The sequence below is a fragment of the Lactuca virosa genome, chromosome 9 (assembly GCF_052849685.1).
Source record: "Lactuca virosa cultivar CGN04683 chromosome 9, Lactuca_virosa_CGN04683_v6, whole genome shotgun sequence".
NCBI lineage: Eukaryota > Viridiplantae > Streptophyta > Magnoliopsida > Asterales > Asteraceae > Lactuca > Lactuca virosa.
The window spans coordinates 41,300,533-41,324,715 of NC_136434.1; the positions used below are offsets into that span (position 1 = coordinate 41,300,533).

The 24,183-nt window shown below is 34.5% G+C and overlaps 1 protein-coding gene, 2 long non-coding RNA genes and 1 pseudogene across 4 annotated transcripts; 2 read left to right on the forward strand and 2 right to left on the reverse strand.

Moving 5' to 3' along the window:
• Window positions 1–878: 878 nt before the first annotated feature.
• Window positions 879–4,562, reverse strand: LOC145137277 (beta-glucosidase 11-like; annotated as a pseudogene). The gene is made up of 12 exons (XR_013720976.1): window positions 4,407–4,562; window positions 4,276–4,339; window positions 3,922–3,983; window positions 3,668–3,743; window positions 3,487–3,558; window positions 3,203–3,290; window positions 2,879–3,134; window positions 2,635–2,750; window positions 1,968–2,175; window positions 1,517–1,640; window positions 1,290–1,380; window positions 879–1,145 (listed from the first exon to the last, which is right to left on the reverse strand). The product of XR_013720976.1 is annotated as a beta-glucosidase 11-like (transcript).
• An 11,324-nt stretch (window positions 4,563–15,886) lies between these two features.
• Window positions 15,887–16,254, forward strand: LOC145138699 (uncharacterized). Its single transcript, XR_013721664.1, has 3 exons — window positions 15,887–15,974; window positions 16,057–16,145; window positions 16,233–16,254. It is a non-coding gene; the product is annotated as an uncharacterized LOC145138699 (long non-coding RNA).
• Window positions 16,255–16,256: 2 nt separating this feature from the next.
• Window positions 16,257–20,777, forward strand: LOC145138698 (beta-glucosidase 11-like). Its single transcript, XM_079072737.1, has 12 exons — window positions 16,257–16,287; window positions 17,484–17,544; window positions 17,694–17,769; window positions 17,864–17,935; window positions 18,047–18,188; window positions 18,295–18,550; window positions 18,682–18,797; window positions 18,899–19,119; window positions 19,204–19,238; window positions 19,671–19,752; window positions 20,079–20,169; window positions 20,297–20,777. Exons 3-12 carry the CDS (start codon window positions 17,709–17,711, stop codon window positions 20,532–20,534), a joined length of 1,314 nt encoding a protein of 437 aa, XP_078928863.1. The 5' UTR covers window positions 16,257–16,287; window positions 17,484–17,544; window positions 17,694–17,708; the 3' UTR covers window positions 20,535–20,777.
• A 529-nt stretch (window positions 20,778–21,306) lies between these two features.
• Window positions 21,307–22,799, reverse strand: LOC145138493 (uncharacterized). The gene is made up of 4 exons (XR_013721551.1): window positions 22,588–22,799; window positions 22,326–22,385; window positions 22,113–22,227; window positions 21,307–21,604 (listed from the first exon to the last, which is right to left on the reverse strand). It is a non-coding gene; the product is annotated as an uncharacterized LOC145138493 (long non-coding RNA).
• Between the last annotated feature and the right edge of the window lie 1,384 nt (window positions 22,800–24,183).

Genomic DNA, 24,183 nt, shown 5'->3' on the forward strand with positions numbered 1-24,183 from the left:
ACCATCGGCCTCTTGAAAGATAAATCATTTAACTCATTTAACCCATTTTTAAAGACTAACATTAAGACATTAACCAACTTTCTTACATATTTAAAGATAAACCCACTAAACCCGTTTAGCCCTATTTCATGTCGGGTTTAGGGTCATGTCAGTTTTTACGAGGTCTATTCAAAAGTTACGTTTGCTTTAAGTTGATCTTCTTTTTGGCTTCGCTTGTCTTCTCCTTTTTGTCCTTAAAGGCTTTTGTTAGATCATTTATATGCTCTGCATAACACTTTCAATCTTCAATCGTTGATTAAGAAATTAATCATAACCAATAATCCTCCAAGAAAATTCAATCAATCATCTCCCTAGAAGCTACTGATACCAATTTGTTACAATAAACGGAAGTAAAGTTGAATTGAAGAATGGAATTAAGAAGAAACTAGAACATGATTGGAACAATTGAAGAATCTCTTTATTCAATCACTTGTAATGATACAGGAAAGTAGAAGAAACAAAAGGCATAAAATTGAAATTGGAGAAAAAAAAAATGAAAATGCAACAAGTCTACTAACTCTGCTGATGCGTTTGGTTGGTATTAGAAACAAAGAGGTCATTTCCACAATTTTAGTCTACCACTTCTTGACATGTACAAAATGGTCCCTGAACTTTATTTGATGTCAAATTTATCTACATCCAGAATGATGACACTCACGTTCTTTCCTGATACAATTTGACAGAAAAGAGAAGAAACGTAGATTTTATTGAAAGATTGACGCAATTCGAGAGGGGTCTGCTCTCCCTTACAACTGAAATCAGTAATGACAAATAACACTCATTCTAACTAACTCTCTTGCTATTTGTAATACTTCTTCTAACAACATTTTAACTCCTAACCGACTTACTCAAATTGACCATTTTACCCCTTGCCTTCTTATGATTTGGTTCTCCTTCTTGTATTAGTACTGTATCTTATGGGTGCTGGTCTAACATTTCCTTTCAAAAAATTGGCATACCAGTGTGCAGATAGCTTAGGATATCGTGTAAGCTCCTTATCATTCAGATCAACATAGTACAGACCAAAACCATAAGTAAAGCCACCAGTAGCCTCAAAGAGATCCAAGAAGGACCACACAAAATATCCCTTTGTGTTTGATCCATTCCTGTTACCATGTCATTGAGACAAAAAAAAGAACCATAAGATATGGGGATATGATTGATCTATAAAGCTCTAAAATGATTGTGACTTATGAAAATGGAGCCATGGATATGTGCCCTTTTCTTCATATAGGCTACTAGATGCATACCTTAGTGCATCCAACAAAGCCCCAATATACGCATGCAAGTACTCTACCCTTGGGGTGTCCATCAATGTTGCATTTCGTGGTTGTTTTTGGCCTATCAAAAAAGTCATAATTTACATGTGCATACATAGTGACATAGGTTTGCTCATGAGTGTAACCCATGCTTTTGTTGACTCCTTATGTGTAAGACAACACAAGAATTTAATAGGTAAACTATATAATGTATATACCATTTTCATGGATGTAGATAGGAGGATTTCCATATTCTTCTTTCACATAGTTAAGAAGCTTTTGTAGACCCAATGGAGCCACGGGGAACTGATCAGATTAAAAGTATAAAAATAAAACAAGAAACTTAGTATGATAATAGGACAAACGTTTGGTAATTAATAATAAGAAAACAGAAACAACAAATGATATAACATTCAAAACCTGAACTGGAAAATTTTCACCTCCAGTAGTACTGACTGCAGAAAGGCACAGATCATGTCAGTATTGGTTTCATATGGTTTGAGTGTCCATTTTTGTTGCTTGCATGAGGAAAACATGTATAAGTATCATGGTGATCTAATCCTATTGAAATGGCTATTAGGCTTATGTGTGGTAGATCCAGCCAACTATATTTAGCATCAAGGGTATAAAGTGAACATCATGAAGTCAATTCATACATTTATATGTTACTGCCATGTCTGCAATAGCATCCCTGGTATCCGTTTCAAGACTAATGGGGTTGTCTTTCACATATAATGTGGAATAGTGGTTTATGCCTAAGAAGTCAAATGAACCCTTGATTCTCTCCAATTGAAGTTTAGTAAAAGTCGGAATTCGGTTTCCTGCATTCTTCTTCACTATTTCTGGGTAGTCCCCATTCACCAAGGGATTCAAAAACCTGAAGTTGGAACCATGAAACAAAGATCAAAGTAAAGTTCAATTCAATGTATTTACAGACACCTACAACAATATGATCCCTGGATTTCTAATAATAGCTTTTGGTAAAGGTATGGAGGTGGAAATTTTGACCAATTTACAAAAAATGGGTTAATGTGTGCTCTATTTTCTCTCAAATCGGCAAAATTTGAAAACTAAACAAACGTGAATTAAATGATTCGAAAGTCATCTATATATAGTGTATGCAAATGATTGTAACTTTAATTCAACCAATTTAGATTATTATTTTATGAGTATATTTAGTTTTTGTAATCATATAGTTACTTGAAAAACTAGAAAAAATCAAAAGGTATTGATCGGTTAACCCAACGTGACCATATTAAAACTCACTTTGTCACTTTGACCCATTTTGCTACATATAGCTTTTGATAACCTTTGTGTAACATTTCTGTTCACTCACCAACCCAAATAGAAGTCATTGGCTCTTTGGGCAGCTTTGACATCTTCGGTTGTGTTTGTATAAGGTTCAAACCAAAATCCCAAAACGTTTATTCCAATAAAACCTTGCTGCATGGCCTGCATGGTATATATATATATACGGTATGCTAACAAGTAGTGAATGTTTCTTTCTTTCTTACTTTTTCTAAAAAACAAGATACTATATAATTAGAGAAAGGTGATCTTAATTAGGATCATATCTTTACCTTGTATTTTCGGTGATACAGTCTTACTGCTGATGCATGTGCCAACAACAAATGGTGAGCTACAAGGTATGGCTCAGAAGTAGAGTCACCTTTGCTACAGTTAGACCCAAATGGGGAAGAACAACGTCCAGGAGGTGAGTAACCATAATCATAACCAAATAAAGCAAATATATTGGCTTCATTGAAAGTAGTCCAGTGCAAAACCCTATCACCAAATTCTCTGAAGCAAACATCAGCATATGCAACAAAGTCTTTCCTGCAATATTCACATACACATGTCATTCTTGCATATATATGTATATTAGCTCCATTTAAGAAATGTACACTGATTTTCTACTAATCCATCCTCCATATTCATCTTCAAGTATCTGTGGTAGATCGAAATGATGTAATGTAACATGTGGCTCTATTCCTGCATATATATATATATATATATATATATATATATATATATATATATATATATATATATATATATATATATATATATATATATATATATATATATATATATATAATCAGAACTAGTAATTCTAGGCATTGTTTGTTTAGTTAGACAATTGAACTTGTATTTCTTGATGGCAAGGCATTGACATTTTTTATCTAACCATGGGCGATAAGCCTGTTGATGAAATCATTGTAAAATTGTAAGCCCTTCGCATTTATGGATCCTCTTCCATCTGCAAAAAGAAAACAAGAATGTTCATATTTCATAAGCAAGACAAGTGGAGTTACTGAAATTTTTGTCAATAGACTATTTAATTAATTAGCAAATTAACATATATATACTTGGGATGAGTCTCGACCAAGAGATGGAAAATCTATATGCTTCCAAACCAGTGTCTGCCATAAGTTCAATGTCTTCCTGCGACACTCGAATGTTATCAGTTGCAGTATGCTCTAGTTATATGTTCTACTATTTTTGAATGTAATGTAAAAGTTGAAGCCAATATCGGCTTAAACATGTTGTATTAAAGTGTTCTGAATTAATTTCTTATTATATGCTATAAAAAAGATGAGTGATCTAGATGCATGGTTTGTACCTTGTATTTATGGTACCCATCAATTGCCATATCTCCATTTTCTCCATTGTACCAGGGAACCCCTTCATGATATTATACAAGAATTACTTTGAAACTCAAGAGTTGTAGTATTTGGGTCCTGATTTTATGATTTTGGGGGCCAATAATCCTAGCTAAGAACATCCACAATGCTATGGATACATGTCATAAACCTCTTGATCATTCAATGTGAATCATTTTGTTTTTTTCTTTTATAACAAATCACAAGACAATTAAAAACAATTCGGTTTCTTGGGATATAGTTAACTCCAAATCGATTACACACACATGGAAATCATTCATCATCCGACCTGTATTCTTATTTTTATTACGTACCTGAATGTGCGAAGGTGTCCCAAATGCTGAGACTCCTTCCATCTTCCAGTATTGCTCCTTCAACCTTACACGCATGCAGTTAGCTCCAAATCGACTACACACACTCGAAACAGAGCAATATAAAGAAATACCTGATAAGCGGAAGTTCCAGCACCAAAAACGAATTCACTGGGAAAATCATATCTTCGATATTCATCAACAACTCCGTATACGAAGAAGAATCGTACATCACCATAGTTTCCGATCACAAGAAGAAGAGAAAGAACAAGAAGGACAGAATTCGACATTGTCTTCTGCTACACCCTACAGGCTACAGGAAGTGTTGAATCGACTATTTTGGAAATCATACATACGAGACATGCAAATTAACACCGATCCAGATTTGTTTTGGAGATATATATGGCTTAAAATGGAAATAGCAAAAGAATTTTTCCACCAAATCATTTTTCCTATTGTGGAATAGAACTAGAATACAACCGAGGAAAAAGAAACATCTTTATAATAATAAGACATATTTACGCAGTTGGTCCTCTACTCCTCTTATTTGCAAAACCAGATTGATTCCATATAATCATCAAAAGATCTTCGCTTATGGTTTCTCTTGCGTGATCAGTTTTTATGGTTTTATTTTGTTAACTAGGTTATAACCCGTGTGCAACACGGTTGATACGTGATAGAGTAAAACAATTCTAAAATTTAACGAATAATACATTCGCAAATAGTTATTTTAGCTGAACATTGATAAGTTTCATTATTAATTATCGATTTAATTCTTTTTACTGATTTATAGTATTTTGTTGATAATATCTAGTTTTTGTAAACTAATAATTTCAAAATTTTCAATATTACCAAGCTATTATCCTAAATGTATGTTGCTATTTCAAAAAAGTTAAAAGAATAATACTTTAATATAAAAAATAGATTATAACATTGTACTTTCAAATAGATTATAGCATATTACATTCATCTCTTCCTATTACAATGTTGTAATGAAAAGAACAAACAATGCGGGAAAACAACAAAACAATTTCAAAAAAGATTTTTTTTAATTCTGGTTAATTACCTCTTATTCACATAGGTCATCTTACTTAGTATTGACTCTCTTAAGGCTTCCACGAGTTCGTCGCCCTAAGTATGTTGCCTTAATATATTCTAAAACTTTGTTATCAAATTAATAATATTAGTTTACAAAATACGATGAAAATTAGAAAAAACTTGAAATTATTAGAGGGTACTGTTGGTAATTAATAAGGAAGCAAAATACTATCATTAACAATAAATTTATTGCAAATGAACTGTTAGTGCTTGAGTTTGACAGAATCGATCTACAATAAAAATAATAAGGTCCAATATGGAATATAGAGAAAAACTTGCATCTAGGAGTGCTTGTTACACAAATTGATATTAAAAAAAATGAACAAGTGTTATTTGTTGGTTTTGTATAGGCCTAAATGCAAGTAATATCAAATTACTTTGATATACTGGTGCATGATAACATCCCACTCATAGCTTTTTCTATTACAACGTTGTTCTTTCGTCTTTGTATAATCTACAAAAAAAACACACTTACAACTTACTTTCAGCATTAATTGATTTAACCACTTAACTATTTTTTGTAATGATTTTAACCAATACAATTTTATATCTTTTTGTTTATTATAAAAATCATTTTTCCTGGTGATCCAATTTTAAAAAAGCAAAACATATTCTCACCATTTTACTGATGTAAAAAACTATTGTTTTTTTTACATCTCTAATATGATTGATTTAAATAAACTATTGTAATATCACAACAAAAAACCATATGTAGGTTGCACGATAAAATAATCACATTAAATTATCAAAAACTTACCCACCGTTTCCATGCAAATTCAACCTACAAAACAACAAACCAAGCATTTCTCTCTACTTATTAGTTTTTCCTTCAACTCATAGAGAAAAAAAAGATAAATTTGTTATATAAACACTTTTTATGCTAATATTTGCAAAAATCCTACTTTTTAAAGATTCAAGAAACATAGGTATTGCATCTATAAAACTACAATGAAATCACTACCTGATCATCAATTAGCATAAATGGGAAAAACAGTCTAACCCTTGTTTTTCTCGGTTGATGTTGATGGTGTCAGGTGACTCTGCATACGATATTGATATCAAATAAGCTATAAATTTCTCTTTTTCATCAGAATTTACAGGTTTTGCAACATTATTCATGTTCTTTGAGCTTTTGGTGACGACTGTTGAAGATAGTTTTGTCTCTTGTAGAGTATAAGATAGAGCGGTTAATGACTCCATTGTCAGGTCCTCATAAATATACTTCCAAATTCTCTCTTAGCCATATAACACCAAATCCTACACAAAAGGATTCATCCAAAATCAAAACAACTAAAAGTTCTATATAACCCTAAAAACAAAATGAAACTACATTGCTATTTCTTTTATAAACCAAAAAAAAAACAAAATAAGATATTTTCCAGAACAATATTAGATATTTCAACTATATAAAAAGGTTACGAAATTTGAAGCTAAAAATTTGACCAACTTTCGTTAAAAGTTAAAGATTTCAACTTGACTACAATACTTCCTTTTCCTTCCTTTTCAAATATGAAGAAACTATAACATGTAAGGAGATATGATTCACATCTATTTCTCTATAATGATAACAAATTCTTATTTCCAAAGTATTGAATGATTCATTTGATTTAAAATTAGTGAAAACCAAAAAACATCCAAGTAAAACTGTTGATAGAAGGGATAGATTATTAAGCAAATCTTTTATAGACTTTCTGTAAAGACAACCAAGATTTGTATTTGTTGCAATTTTTTAGAAAGGAAGGTTTCAAAATATCAAATTAGAACAATTATAAAGTTATGTATGTATCCTATCATTTTTGTTATTTAATTATAAGATATGAAATCCCTTTTAAAGGTAAAAATATTAATGTACTTATGCATTAACCTAACAAATTAACTAAATATCTATTTTCCACATTTTACAGCCATACCATTTTGAAAATATAATTGTTATATATAAAACATACAGTACAAATCAATAAATTGGATAATAAAGCGTCAATGAAATAATAACGGTATGATTTATAGTAAATCGAATTAATATGCTCTCCATTCTAAAAAAATACTAACAATGCTTACTTAGTTAAAACATGGGATGTCATCCTTTTGAAAGAAGTTGATTTTTTAATGTATAATTATGTATTCACAAATCGAATATGATAATAAAATAGAAGTATAAACATAATCCATAATCACCTAACATTTTTATATGTTTTAATCTTATGGCCAAACTTCAACTTTAAACTTATCACTCCATTATGGGAATTCATGTAACTTTAAAATAAATAACCTGATAAAACATTGATTCCTTTGCATCTATATCCCCGCCAACACTTTCTAATAACCATCGACATGGATGTGAACCACAAAGACATCAGGTGTAGATAACTCCAATGGAAATAAATTTTCATTTACAAAAATTTTGACCTGCTAGCTTCTAAAGATACACAAGAAAGGAAATTAGTATTGACACTAAATTAAAAAGCATAAAAACAGGTATCTTAAACCAAATACACACATATATGGCATTCATTCATGTACAAAGTGTCACATCATTGACGCATTTGAAACTATTGCTCAATAAGACATGATAAAAGCATCATAAATCAAAGTTAACACAGCTTACAAAGTTAAAGCAATACCTTAGTCATGAAGATTATTGCAACAGATCTAAAAACAAAGGGTTCTGACCTTTCTTTTCCTCTTTGTGGATCTATCACCCCCTTATAATTATGTTTCCGCTTAAAGCCCCAAATTTATGAAACCTAGAGGACAACAAATCAACAACAAAAATAAATTGAGCCAAAATGTAGGACTAAGAAAATGGAACCAGAAAGCAGAAAGCATACCTAATGCATCTTGCTTCTGAATTGAGGTGTATGTGTGTTTTCTCATTTATGTAGTGGAGAAGAAATAGGCGGTGGCAATAACAGTGGTTTTAAGGGTACCAAAGGTGTCTGATAGAGTTGGTGAAGGTGGTAGTAGGTAGCGACGTTGATGGTGACGGTCGGTGCATGAAATATAGATGAAGATAAAAGATCGAACAACCTTCCCATCAGTAGATTATAGCTCTGCTTTTTTAGGGTTAGGTTCATGAAGACTTTCAAGCAACCGGTGATGGTGTTCTCGACAGTAGACGACGATGAAATAGGGGTGGTGAAAACACACACAGACAGAGAGAAGAAGAAGAAGCACCATCATTATCCTTAAATTGAAAACAGATATGTTGCTTTCGCCTCAAATTGAAATTGAAATATGAGGCTAAATTAGAAATTAGTAAATTAGTCATACATTTATGCATAAATTGAGGAGATATTCAGGGGAACAGTTTAGAGAAATCAAAAGAGATAGATATATGGGTTGAGCGGGAAAATAATTGATAAGATATCTCAATGAGCGGGAAAGCAAAATTACGGTGAACAAAAGGTGGACACGTGGCACAAAGAAAGTGTAAAAGAATGACAAGTAGCACTTTAGAGAGGTTTTTATTAGGTAGAGAGAAGTGGTCTAAAATTACTATTATACCATTGACTGAATTTTTTATTAATTTTTATACGTAAATTTGATTTAAAAATAATATTTTATTAATAAAAGCACCCCTCTTTCATTCAGACTCTGAAAACCCTTACCCTCACATCGAACTTCCACCGTCTCCATATCAATTTTACAACACTTAAGGTGCGTCCATCACCATCCCTCTCGCCCCGACGCCCCCTCACTCCATCATGTTAGAAATTTGGGGTATAATGACACTTAGAAATCTGGAAATCATGAATATCACTTTCAAATCGAAGTATTTCGGTGGTACTTCCGAAATGCTCAATTGGATAAGACTCAGAATATGAGAGAAAACAGAAAAGAGAAAGAGAGGGTATGTTTTTCGTAAGTAACAAATTATCTATGTCTGAAAACTATTACTAGACACTTTCAAACCGTCACAAACCATCAAAAACTGTCATAAAAAATGGATATTCAGAGAACAGTTAAAATTGGGTCAATTCTCAAAAAACCAAATTTCTGATGCATTTTTAATATAGCTCGATCCTAGTTAGGGGCTCTAATCCTTGGACCCCGCTCTTAGGGGCGCTGTCCCCAGACCCCCGTTCATTCAGGGGCACTGCCCCTAAATGACAATCTACTTTGAATCTTGAATAAACTTAAACAAGTGTGCACTCCGCACCTTCCTTACTTATTTAATATTCATCAAAATTAATTTTGGTCAACAAGTCAATCCATTACACTTAAATACACATTATTGAAACAATTCACCAACATATCATCCTCACTCCATCATGATCCTTCTCCTCTACTCGACACTTGCAGTCCTCTTACCTTCTCATCCGATCAGAAGCCCACCACACTAGCATTTCCTATCTTATTTCCTCCTTATTCCCGCAAAAGACCTCTAGTTACAGTCCCACCTCTCTCCTCAAGTTCATATTGAACCATAGTCGAAGCTTACACTCTATGTTATCTCCAGATCGAACCCTAGCCGTTGTCGTCTATGTTCTCTCTCAATCGAACACTGCTGCAAGCCCTAGCCGCAACTGTTTGGATCTGAAACGATGAACACAATTGAAACATAGATGTTTTTCCAGCGACATATGTTCTCTCTCAATCGAACACTGCTGCAAGCCCAATGAAGTTTCAACTTTTGGTTTAAATGGCCCCTTTTGTTTTTTTTTTTGGGAATTTAAGGGGTACGAAGTGTAGTTTTACATATTCTTAAAGTCATTCTATAGAAAGCAAAGGGGTCAGCCGGTTAACCCCATCCTAGTCAGGAGGTATAAAGAGACACGTCATTTAAAATATTGCCACGTCGCTATTTCCGTTGCCACATCAATAATTGACCTTTTGACCTACTTAACCCTTTTGTAAATGACATATTCACCCGTCACTATCTTCTTCGCCTTTCTTCTTCTACTGTTTCTCTCTAAATCGCTGCTATGGCTGTGTATATGAAGGTCGATCTTCATTTTGCTGGCATTTTTACTAGGTACCCCGCAATAAGTTACTCAGATGGAGCGGAGCAACGCTTTGAAGATGTTGATTTTGCAGGAATAGACTTGAAGGAATTTCTACTGTTTATTAAAAGATTCGCAAACGAGGAATGTGTGAATGTGTACTTTTGCATGCCCGATATAGATTTTCCTGATGGATTGAGGATAATAGCCATCGAGAAAGACTACCATGAGTTGATTCAAGTAGGGTACGACAACGGATGTGTAATCCAAGTTTACATGGATCATCTTGGTGTCAATGTCCATCAATGAATAGTGGATGACCAAGCTGAAGTATACAGTCCTGAAGACAAGCAGTTGGGTGTAGGGGGAATAATGAGGAGTTACATAGCATGGGAGCTTTTCAGAATGACATTGATGACTTGCAAGGTAATGTACATGATGACCTTGGACATGTTGATTCCACTCCTATGAACAAGACCATAAATGATGTTTTTTTGAGCAAGTTATACACCAAGGTGTAACACCCGGATTCCAGGTATGCTTTTAACTTAACTCAATCTTATAATTTCACTCTTGGACTCGACGAGTTGATGGCCCGACTCGTCGAGTCAGATCGAATCCGGATCGGGGAATTAAGTAACCTACTCGACGAGTCGGAAGACCGACTCGGCGAGTAGGCGCTGTCTGATGAGAAACCTAATTTCAAGGGTTTGTTCCCCTATTTAAGGAACATAAAGCCCCTTTGGCCTCCCTTGTCACTCCTTCCATACCCAGAAAACCCTAAATCGCCACCTTTGAGTATTGTGAGTATTTGAGTGTCATTTCTTGAGATATCTTTTGTGTTGAAGTTTGGGTGAAGAAGAGGAAGAGGGAAGACTTCAAGAAAAGAGTTCAGATCCAGAATCAGCATCACTTTCCCCTCACTTTCTGGTAATAAAACTTCCCTCTTGACTTGTGATTTCATAGATCTTCTTATGGTTATTTTGGGTTAAGAAGCTTGACTCTTGGGATTTGGACGTCCCAAGTTGTTTCACCTTCAGATCTAGGACCTTGAAGGGTCCTTATGGCATAAAGGTGTCATCCTTAGGGCCATGAGAACCCCTTGCATGCTAAAACCTCCATTTTCGGCCTTTTAAGCTCCATTGATGCATGCATGCACGTAAAGTTCATAACTTTACGTGTTAGAACGACCTTAGAAGCCCAGATCTATCTTTTGGATGAGAGTTGTACATCAGAAATCGAGTTATAGACTTGGACATTAGGCGACTCGCCGGGTTGTTCTTGGAGCTCGGCGAGTCCGGGGCTTGAAGTCCAATCTGTTGTGGTTCAAAGGAGCCCAGTTGAGTGAAAGCAGGGACTTAGTCAAGTTCAGAGGAGTGACTCGAAGTATTAAGACATAGCCATAACCTGGAAGCCATGGGACTCGACGAGTGTAAGAACACACTCAGCGAGTCCAAGGCAATCTTCTTACCCTCAAGAACAAACTCGACGAGTTGTTCATACAACTAGGCGAGTCGTAGACTGTACATGTTCATATGATGGAGGTGGACTCGGCGAGTTGTTCATACAACTCAGCGAGTCGGATGAAGATTGACTCGATGTTATTAAAGAAGGAGAACTCGTCGAGTCTTTGCTAAACTCGGCGAGTAGAATCGGGTAGGGAGCAGAAGAGAAGATAGGGACTCAGCGAGTTGGCGGCCCAACTCGGCGAGTCAGGTAAACTGGAAGTTGACTTTGACCAGGAGTAAAATAGTCGCTTTACTCTAAGATTAGTTATCAGTTCTGACTAAGTGCCTTTGTGGAAATTATAGTCGGGGAGTTGCCGGAGCAGCTGTCAGACGTTTCCCGCTCAGTTTTTTCAGCAGTCAGCTTCACAAGGTGAGTTTCCTTCCAGTAGGAACGGGTCTACGGCCACAATGTCGGCCCATTTAGATAGCAGTAAATCCGGACTGCGGTCCGATACCTGGGTGGTCCCGAGAAGTAGTTCAGTATGCTTGATGTCTTTGTGATTCAGGCATGTCTATGTGTTATGTGTTCCGGACTGCGGTCCGATGCAGTATGCAGTAAATGTGTTATTATTATATGTTATGATTATGATATGCTATGTTCAGTCAGTTCCGGACTTCGGTCCGATGCAGTGGGCAAGGCCCTAGTTAGTTCTGGACTTCGGTCTGATGCAGAGGGTAAGGCCCTAGTTAGTTCCGGACTTCGGTCCGATGCAGCGGGCAAGGCCCTAGTTAGTTCCGGACTTCGGTCTGATGCAGAGGGCAAGGCCCTAGTCAGTTCTGGACTTCGGTCCGATGCAGTGGGCAAGGCCCGATATGTGCTTTATATGATATTGTATGGTATGTGGTAATTTGGGGGGGGGGAGCTCACTAAGCTTCGTGCTTACAGTTTCAGTTTTGGTTTCAGGTACTTCAGCTAGCAAGGGGAAGGGCTCGGGATGATGGCATGGCACACACCACAGTTTTAGCCTGGGAGTTAGACTCTGATATTTTGATATGATCTTGACATCAGTTTTGTTATGAGACATATTTTATGACATTTCGAGACACACGACTTATGGTTTTCTTATATAATATTTGGATCTTATGGTTTTAGTAATGTTTTCAAAACGAAATTTTTGGCTTGTATTTTCGGGATGTTTCACAAGGTGCAGTCAATCCCATCAAGTCCTCCTCATGAGGACGCATATTTTCGTATGGATGACAATGACACAATTGTTGAGGAAGTAACAACTTATAATGAAAATGTTAACTGGAAAAAACAAAAACTTGTGTCAGGTATGAGATTTGAAAGTCCAAAACAGTTAAAACATATGTTATGTAATTATGCTGTTGCTAATGGGTAGTTGTCCTAAAAGAAAAATGATAGTAGGAGACTTTTAGTGAAATGTTGTTATGGCCAGTGTAAGTTTAGACTTTGTGCCTCATGTATGAGTGAAGAACAATCTTTCCAGATTAAGTCACTCATAGATGAGCACAATTGTGAAAGAAATTTCAAATTGGGATCAATTGTTAGCTATGCTTGGATTGGCAGCCGTTTTACAACTGAGTTCTTAAATAAGAAAAAAATGAGTGATAGGATGCTTAAGGAAGATGTCAAACAAACTTTTGGAGTAGATGTGAGTATGAGACAGTGTAGGAGAGCAAAGAAACATGTCATTGAACTAATTGAAGGCACACTTGTTGAGCACTATTCAAAGCTTTGGTCTTATGGTGAGGAGATAAGAAGATCAAACCCTAGATCAACTGTGATGATTGGTGTCAATACTCAATAGTATGCCTGATGGGAAGACTTATTTTAGTAACTTTTATGTACGTTTTGAGGGACTAAAGCAAGGATGGAGAGGTAGTTGTAGAAGAGTAATAAATCTCTATGGGTGTTTCTTGAAAGGCTTATGTACTGGAGAGTTAATATGTGCAATTGGAAGGGATGCTAATAATCATATATTTCCTAACATCGGACTGAAGCTTTTTATTCGACCTAAGCAAAGTTGCAATCATGATAGCCTCGCCACTTGTGCTCGTTGTATCAACTTCATCTACCCAACAAATAAACCCATTTCGGGGATCTTGAGATTAGATATTTGTGAGAAACAAACGAATTGTGCAGAAAACCCTTTTCAAATCTAGGGCTACAGTCGAAGGAAAGTTGCAATCACTTTTTAACTTTTCAGGGCAAGCATAAAAGGGTCGTCCTGGGTTGCTCCGAGTGGTTGAGGTTCGTATTATAGCATCATACCCACAAGAACATTCCACTGATTTCATGGTTCCTTCCATCTTCATACCTTCAATTTCCAACGAGAGAAGGACAAGCAAGCAAAAACAAGGTTAAAATGGTAACGGATCTATCTGAGTGGCATATATTCGAGACTACAATGTGAAAGGACGAAAATACCCCCAAGTTCCTCAATAACTAACGGGACAATACTAGGGTTAGTGTTATTAAAAATGTTTATTTAAATGTTAAACTAATATATAGCTTAGTTAACAAAGGTCATCATTTCCATTACATTAAACACGGTTACATAGTCATTTATACAAAATGCATGCTTAGACAGCACTTCATCATCCACTTCAAAACGATTACACCAAAAAACGATTTCAGGTACTAGACAGCAATCCACATAAACCCTAATAGACAACATTGCACATTAACACAAAAAACACAGATAACCTAAGACAAACACATCGAGAACAAACACCACCAGACTCACTATTAGATTAGAGTGTGCATTTTCTCCACGAGAAAACCAAACGTCACCACCACGAGTCCCACCACCACAACAGTCATAGCTTGCATCTTCTTATCGTTACGGTCTAATCGGTGCTGCACAGCAAGCATTTCGACCCTTGATATCACAGAATCACGCCCCATTTCCTCCTTAATGCGATCCATCTCCACCTGTATTTTCGCCATTCTCTCCCCACAATTGCAGAATATTGTGTGTATGTCACTGAAGTTCATCCGGTCTCAAGAATTTAACGAAATCGAATCTGGTGACGGTGGTGGGGTAGCCATCTCGTGAATCTCGTGAAAGGGATTGTCTCCTTCTTGTCGGTAAATGTTTGGCCAGTTTTAGGGTTTGATTTATTAAACCATCCATTTTATAAATATTGGGTCCACAGTGACCCTTAGGGGCCAAGCAAATGATTCAACTCAACTCGGTGACGTGTACGGCGAGTTGACTCGGAGTTAACTCATTAAATGACTTGGACTATGACTTGGCTTCGAAACCTCTTAAAACAGGTCAATGGACCATTTAGCCGGTAAAACTACACTTCATACCCCTTAAATGCCAAAAAATAAAAAGAAAGGGACCATTTAAACCAAAAGATGAAACTTCGTAGGACTACAATGACATTTACCCATTATTTTTTTTATTAAACTACATAATCAACCCAAATAACCTACATTTACATACAAGTATTTCTCGTATTCTTTTTTTTTTTATTTTTTTATTATTATTTTTTTTTGCTAAAAACTAGTATTTGGTTATTAAATGAAAAATCTTTAAAAAAAAGAGTAAATTACACAAATGGTCCCTATGGTTTGGGGTAATTTGCGCGCTTGGTCCCTAATTTATTTTTTTAACTCGGAAGGTCCCTATTGTTTATTTTTGTTACGCGCTTGGTCCCTTCTGTTTGTTTTTATTACGCGTTTGGTCTTTGTTTTACATAAAAATACTATTATTTAAATAAGGGAAAATGGTGGGGTAGGTGAGGTAAGGTGAAGAGGGTAGGGTTGGGGATGTGTTTATTTAAATAAATTAAAAAATCAAGGGCAAAATAGTCTTTTTAGGTAAGACAGAGACCAAACGCGTAACAAAAACAAACAATAAGAACCTTCCGAGTTATAAAAATAAGTTAGGGACCAAACGCGCAAATTACCCTAAACCATAGGGACCATTCGTGTAATTTACTCTTAAAAAAATAACTAGATTTATTTTCTCTTAAAAAAATCTAAATCAATTCTTTCACTTCCGTCCTTTTCTTAGTTTCCAAAACAGGGAAAGAACATAAAAATGGCGCAAAAGAATTTCTCTCCATTTCAAACCACATATCCCCAATTTAAATCTACAGCACCGTATCTACTTGCCTGCCAGGTGGAGGTAGTTATCATATATGTGAAGTGAAGATAGTCGATTCATCACTTGCGGTAGCAGAAGACCATATGTCTTATTCTGTCCTCTTCCCTGTTCTTTCTCTTCTTCTGATGATCGGAAACTATGACAATGTAGGATTCTTGGTATACGGTGTAGTTGATGAATATCGAAGAGATGATTTCCCCGCTGAATTCGTTTTTGGTTCCGCAACTTCCGCCTATCAGGTATTTGCTCTTATGTTCTTCGTCAATTTCAAGTGTGTGTAATGCGTAGTACATTCGAAGCTAAATGTGTCTGCATATGATCATAAGGTTGAAGGAGCAGTGCTGGAAGATGGAAGCATTTGGGACACATTCGCTCATTCAGGTAATACAAATTAAAAACTAGGAATTTAGATCAATATTGTCAAAACAGAGATGTATGGTCCTTATAGTTTCCTCCATCTCAACTGAACTTAATTAGGGTTGTTTGGATGTAAGTTTTCACTATGAATTTAAAAACAAGAAACAAAAAAAATAATCATTTGATTGAAGTTAGATGATTAGCTTCAGTCACAATTTCAAAAAACCCCTGTGGATGAGGTTTTTATTGTCGAAAAATGGTTAAACCAGAATTGAGGATGTATATTAATGTATAGTGGAGGAGGGGTACCAATATTTGAATAATGGACCTATTCCAGAATCCTGTCAACTTTAAAATTATACAAAATTACATAAATGGTCCCTGTGGTTTCCCAGAGTTGCATGTTTCGTCCCTGTGGATGGTCGGTGTTTATTGTAATCCCCCTTACATCTCCATGGTCTCATGCTTTTTTCTAATTGTATTATTGGGTCACAAACTATATACATACATCCTACCTAATAAATGAAAATATTTTTGTCACTTGTCATCTTCTCTTTTATTTTGACAAATATCATTTTCTAGGATTTTTAAAATTGTTATTTTCCACTTGTCATTTTTTGGGGATTTCAATTTTCTTAAAATAAATTTCCAAAAAATTCTAATAGGTTATATATATGCATGTAAGATTATCATTCTATTAATTTGATAATAAATTCTCCTAAATGCTCCAAACGATTTGATTTCTTTCATAAATGCTCCAAAAGATTACATTTTGTTATGGAAAAACGTTATTTTATAAAATATTTAATGTTTATATATTAATATTAAATTTTTATTTTTAATAAACTCGTGTAATACACGGGTCTCACACCTAATAGATTATAGATAATCATTCTAACAGTTGCAACCCTTCTAACCATTGCAACCTTTCATTTTGGTGGTTGCAATAACTAACTTAACTACCCTAATAACTACGAAGCTATCCCAAAATAATTGCCATAACTCCCTAACCAATAACTACCTTTCATAATTACCAAATTAACCTAGGTCTAGCTTACATTTCAACACTCTTAGTGTTTTTCTTTAAAGCTGATTAAATTGACCCCAAAAATCATAATTAAAAATGACATCATCCAAGCTTTCCCTAATATGGGCTTCACAATTGACATTTTTCAATTTAATTTCTCACACTCTTGACTTCCAATGTGATATCTTGAAAGGGGGCCCTGGTACAATGGAGCAAATGGAGACATAGCATGTGATGGGTACCATAAATACAAGGTACATCCCATAATCCACAATCATTGATCTTTTGATTGCGTAAGAGTTCAATTCAGAACCATTTAGTACATTTCAAGTCAAAATAGTAGAATAATAGAAATTTGAGTTGACTGGAGCCTACTACAGCTGATTGCATTCAAATGTTGCAGGAAGACATTCAACTTATGGCAGACACTGGTCTGGAAGCATATAGATTCTCCATCTCTTGGTCAAGACTCATCCCAAGTATGTTGACTTGATGGTCTAAATGAAAAAAAAAAAAAAAAAAAAATCAGTAACTCTACTTGTCTTGCTTATGAACATTTTTTTTTTTTTGCAGATGGAAGAGGACCTGTCAATGTAAAGGGCTTAGAATACTACAACGATTTCATCAACAGGCTTATCGCCCATGGTTAATTAGATATACTATTGTCAATGCTTTTCCATCAATTTTTCTAACTAACTATAAAAACAATGCATAAAGAGGTTGAACAACTTGTTCTGATTATATATATATATGCAGGAATAGAGCCACATGTTACATTACATCATATAGATCTACCACAGATACTTGAAGATGAATATGGAGGATGGATTAGTAGAAAAGCTGTGTACATTTCTAAAATGGAACAAGTTGTGCTTGCATGTGTTATAATTAAGAAAGTGCATATATATATATATATATATATATATATATATATATATATATATATATATATATATATATATATATATATGCATGAATGATATATATGTCTGTAAACATTGCAGGAAAGACTTCGTTGCATATGCTGATGTTTGCTTTAGAGAATTTGGTGATAGGGTTCTACACTGGACTACTTTTAACGAAGGCAATATATTTAGTTTAGGTGGCTATGATTTTGGTGGCTCACCTCCTGGACATTGTTCTTCTCCATATGGGGTTAACTGTAGCAAAGGTGACTCTACTTCTGAGCCATACCTTGTAACTCACCATTTGCTGTTAGCACATGCATCAGCTGTAAGACTCTATCGCCAAAAATACAAGGTAATTAAAGACATTGTTGCTATATGCTTTTACCATTTTCTTCAAGAAACACTCTCTACAATGACATTTGATGGAGTTAAAGAAAGAAACATTGACTACTTGTTAGCATATATATATTGGTGGTGATGCAGGTGATGCAGCATGGTTTTGTTGGAATAAATGTGTATGCCTTTTGGTTTGAACCAGATACAAACACAACTGAAGATATCAAAGCTGCTGAAAGAATTCAGGACTTCTATGTGGGTTGGTGAGTCATCATCAGAAGAGCTACATAAATTTTGTTGCCATATTGTTGTGGGTGTGATCAAACTTTTACTTTAATCTTTTGTTTCATGGTTCCTACTCCAGGTTTATGAATCCTTTGGTGAATGGGGACTACCCAGAAATAGTGAAGAAGAATGCAGGAAACCGAATTCCAAGTTTTACTAAACTTGAATCAAAGAGAATCAAGGGTTCATTTGACTTCTTTGGCATAAACCACTATCAAACATTATATGTGAAGGACAATCCTAGTAGTCTTAAGACGGATCCTAGGGATATTGTTGCAGACATGGCAGTATCGTTTACATGTACGTATTGACTTCATGGTTAATCACTACTAAACTGGTAGATAGATTTAATCTGATACTGACATGATGTGTGCATATCTGCAGTTGGTACTGGAAGAGAAATCCCGCCAACTGATCAGGTTTGAATTTTTTATCATTTGTTATTATTATTGTTGTGATCAACCCCCTGCATGCACAACTCAAAAACAAGACAGACTAGTGCAGCTCTTCTGCTGCGTAATGTAACTGGGAAGGGAACAAAAAAAGATACAAATACTTCATAACCATAACATCTTATTATCTGAGAAAACCTTCAAGAAAACACACACAGGAAAATACGACTCCTACCTAGTTAAATAGCTAAACTGACCAACAAAACAGGAAAAGATAACAACCCATTCCTGGGTTTATGCCACCTGCAGCCACGTGACTTTGACTCTATCCTAAAAGAAAACAATAAGTGACTAAACTACCCTTCATACATTCGGATTACTCCAACAATTACTTCCCTTTTATCCTCCTATGGTCCTTAGTTTCTTGTGTTTTTTATATATTTCTTATCTTGGTTTCAGGTGGCTCCATTGGGTCTCCAAAAGCTTCTAAACTATGTGAAGGAAAAATATGGAAATCCTCCTGTCTATATCCATGAAAATGGTATATACATTAAAGCAGTTCACTTTATGTGATATAGCCTTAATGGATTGCTTCTCATAAGGAGTTTAAAAGGGTGTCACTCACAGGCGAACCTATGTGGTCCCCCATGTATGCACATGTTTTTCCTGAGCCTATGTGTGTGTGTATATATATATATATATATATATATATATATATATATATATATATATATATATATATATATATATATATATACACACACGTTAGTATTTTGTCGTGTATAAAATAAGAATAAATGTTTATTACTATAGTGCATGCATCCTCCAGAATATGACTATGATATGGGCATATCCTGTTTTTGACAGGAAAAGAACAACCACGTAATGGAACATTGATGGACACCCCAAGGGTAGAGTACTTGCATGCGTATATCGGTGCTTTGTTGGATGCAATAGGGTACTTATATATTATGCATGAAGCATACATACCCATGACTTAATTCTTATAATATACTATCTTTTCATTTTCAGAGCTATACAAAGATAAATGCCCATTTATTATTGCAATGACATGGTAATTACAGGAATGGATCAAACACGAAGGGATATTTTGTCTGGTCCTTCTTGGATCTCTTTGAACTGTCGGGTGGCTATACTTCGGGTTATGGTCTGTACTATGTTGACATGGATGACAAGGAGCTGACAAGATATCCTAAGCTCTCTGCGCACTGGTATGCCAATTTTTTGAAAGGAAAGAATATCAGTGCATGTGGCATTATTCCCAAATTGAAAGTAGAAGAGTCTTTCTCTTCTTCACGTTAGATTCGATCATTCTTTATTTTCATAACCACATACTTATAAGTTATTATTGATACCAAGTTGACGATACTTGGCTAGATTTCTGCAGTTGAGTACATAATTTGTTTTGTGTGTACATGAATCTGTATGGAGAAAAATGTTGGTTTAAATCATACTAGAGTGTTTAAAGTTTTGATAGTGTCTCTCAAAAGAGGTTCAGTTGATGGGGTAGAGTTTTTAGAGACTGGTATGTTGCATAGTAATATGATGTTTTGTGAGAATAGTAACACAAGATTATCTATTTTTGTGGTAATAGATATTTATTTAACGAAGTTGTGCAAGTGTTATTTATATTGAAATTGAGGTGTTATATCACTGCTAGAAAACCGGTGCAATAGCTACAGCACAATCCGTAGCTATTCCGTAGCTATAAGTAAATAGCTACGGAATTGCTACGGAAAAATGTCTGTAGCATAATGGCCCGTGGGAAAATTATAGCTACGGAATCGCTACGAAATAGCTACGGAATTTTCCGTAGCTAACGTAGCTACGGAATAGCTACAGAAATAAATAGCTACGGATTTCCTACAGAATAGCTACGGAAATGGATGGCTATGGAATAACTACGGATCCAAATGGCTACGGAATAGCTACGAAATTGCTACGGCTTACATTACCTACGGATTTTCCGTAGGTAATCCGTAGGTAATTACTTTTAATTTAAAATAAAAAAAAAAACAGCAAAATTTAATAAAAAATCCAGTTTTTTTTTTGTTCAAAATATTGAAAAAACTCATTACATTAAACTAATAATAATATTGAAATTCAACCACAAAACAAATAACATTACAATAAACCTAATAAACCTAAAAAAGTATCAAATACAAATACATATTACTAATTAACATTGTCTAATAATACATTAAATGTGTCTAATAATACACATTAAAAGTGTCAACTACAAATGTTTATTTAAATGCTTACATACATAAATTTGAGAATTATATGGTGGATTGCTTGGCAAATTACCGAGTAAGCTGAATCGATAAAGGGCGACAAATGTTCTTCAATTTGAGTTTTGAATCATATTGTTCCTGTTTCAACACACCATAATCAATTATCACAAAAAATACAAATATAGCAATGTACTTTCATTTATTTTTTTAATATAGCCATAATTAGGAACGTTTTCGAAAGTACAACATTATAAGTAAGACAAAATGAAAGTAAGATGTTATAATAAACATGTATATCTTACATTTAACTAGCTCAAAAATAAAAACACATTTCCTTCTAATAATCGACTCCTTCATCATGTTGTTGAATCACTACAATAATTGACTCATTCATCATTTTGTCATCACAAGAAGTTGGCTACCAATACAATGATCTATAATCCATAATAAAGATAGAAATTAAAGCAAATATATGCATGCACCAAGATTTAATCATTTAAAAACCATTCACCACTCTAATATGCCTTTCATGGCTATCAAAATCTTTGAAAGATGCTACATCTAGTTCCAAAAATAACATATTTGTGTCAATTATTTATTAGTAGTAAAATAAAAGGAAAGTATGTTTAAAGAAATATGAACTTACAATGCAATACATGGTCCATTAACTGTTCAAATCATAACCTCAAAATTCATCCCCAACTCCAAATCAGCCACCATTAAGCCCAAAATTTCAATTATCGAAAATTGAAAATCCAAAACTGAAGTGAAACCCGTAAAATAATGGCAAAATCAATGCAATCTGATAAAAATTGGAACAAAAACTAACGGAAATATGAAAAAAAATTGTCTTTTTCACCTGCAAATCGATCTTGGAGAGCTACAATGGTGGTCTACTTGCTTCACCTGCAAATCGAGCCTGCAAAGCAAACTAACCTAACATGTATCACATTTTCAACAAAGCTAAGAAATTAACCAAATATTTTATCAAATTCAACCAAACTTTAACCTAAACCCTTAAATTCGACCTCACATTCAACAAAACATATCAACATTATCAATGAATAAAGCATCTAAATTGTATACATGAAGTAATTTCAAAAAAAAAACTAGGGTTTTACCTTTTTGGGGAAGAATCGAGCAAAGAGGCCAAGAGATAAGAGGGCAGATGCGTCGGAGAAGAAGGCGAGTTGGGCGGCGACGGCAACGTCGACGGAGAAGAGGGCCGCTGACGAACGGGAGTTGTGTTCATGTGGTCGCCTTCAATGGGGTTTTTCTTTTCTGTTCGTCGAATGGGGAATGTTTCGTCCGAGAGTATACAAATACAGCAAAAGATGAGGGATTTTAATTAAAAGATATAGCTACCGATTTGCTACGGCCCAGCTTCGGAGTCTGCTACGGATTAGCTACGGACGGGCATTAGCGACGGCTTAGCTACGCATTAGCTACGACCAGCAAAAAAAAAAAAAAAAAAAAAAAAAAAAAAAAACACTAGGGTGGGATTCGAACTCATGCTGCGTATGTATTCTGCGACTATCTTACCAATCGGCCGGGCATGCCACATCCATGCCACGTTGGTCGACAATTTGTTTTAAACACTTCCTCATCATCATCATCATCATTATTATTATTATTATTATTATTATTATTAGCTATAAATTGATCCCGAATGTACACACGACTTTATTAACGATATTAATAGCTATAAGTTGTTGATATATATATATATATATATATATATATATATATATATATATATATATATATATAAGTGTATGTATACGTGTTTGTGAGTATTTATATATGAATGTAGATCATAAGCATTATAGTTTTAAACCATTAAACGAGTAATGGATCTCGTATGCGCACACGACTTTATGAATGATATTAATAGCTATAAGTTTGTGAAAATATAGATAATCATGTATAATAAAGGTGTGAAAAAAACGAAGCGGAAAAACGACGTTTGGTGCCCGAAAAATCGAAAATAATAAAATAAAGAAAAACGGGGTGGGGTAAGAATCGAACTCGCATCTCGGGCATAACTAACCAACACACTTACCATCTGGTCGGGCATGCCACATCCTTGCTGAATTAGTCTCCTATTACTTTGATACACTTTCTTTTTTCGATTATTATTATTATTATTATTATTATTATTATTATTATTATTTTCAATATTCGAGTCTTAAAACTTTTTTTTTATGATCGTTTTGTTTTTACATATTTAAAACACAAACAATTAAAAATTATACTAATAGTCCTAATAATAATAATATTCACAAACATAATGATAAAATATAATAATGGTAACGAATGTGTTTAACACACAAATAAACGAACAATCGAAGAAAAAAATACTACATTTAACACATCAACAAGGTGAAATAATATACGTTTAATGTATAAATTAAATAATGAAAAAATATGATAATTATGGGAAATATGTATATTTGTATAAGTATGTATGTGTGTATGTGTGTGCTTATGTATATGTATGTGTATGTGTAAGCATTACAACGTTAAACAATGAAACGGGTATTGGTGGTGGTGTTGGTGGTGGTGATGGTGATGGTGATGATGTTGATGATGATGGTGATGATGATGATGATGATGATGATGGTGAAAAAAACGGAGCGAAAAAAACGGCGTTTGGTGCCCGAAAAATCAAAAATAAGAAAAATTTGTAGCTAAGAATGGCCGGAGCTAAGAATGGC

Coding starts and splice junctions, on each gene's coding strand:
- LOC145138698 (XM_079072737.1), top strand. CDS start 17,709: ATGGCAGACACTGGTCTGGAAGCATATAGATTCTCCATCTCTTGGTCA. Junction 18,551..18,681: donor TCTATCGCCAAAAATACAAG/GTAATTAAAGAC, acceptor GTGGTGATGCAG/GTGATGCAGCATGGTTTTGT. Junction 19,120..19,203: donor CATGGCAGTATCGTTTACAT/GTACGTATTGAC, acceptor GCATATCTGCAG/TTGGTACTGGAAGAGAAATC.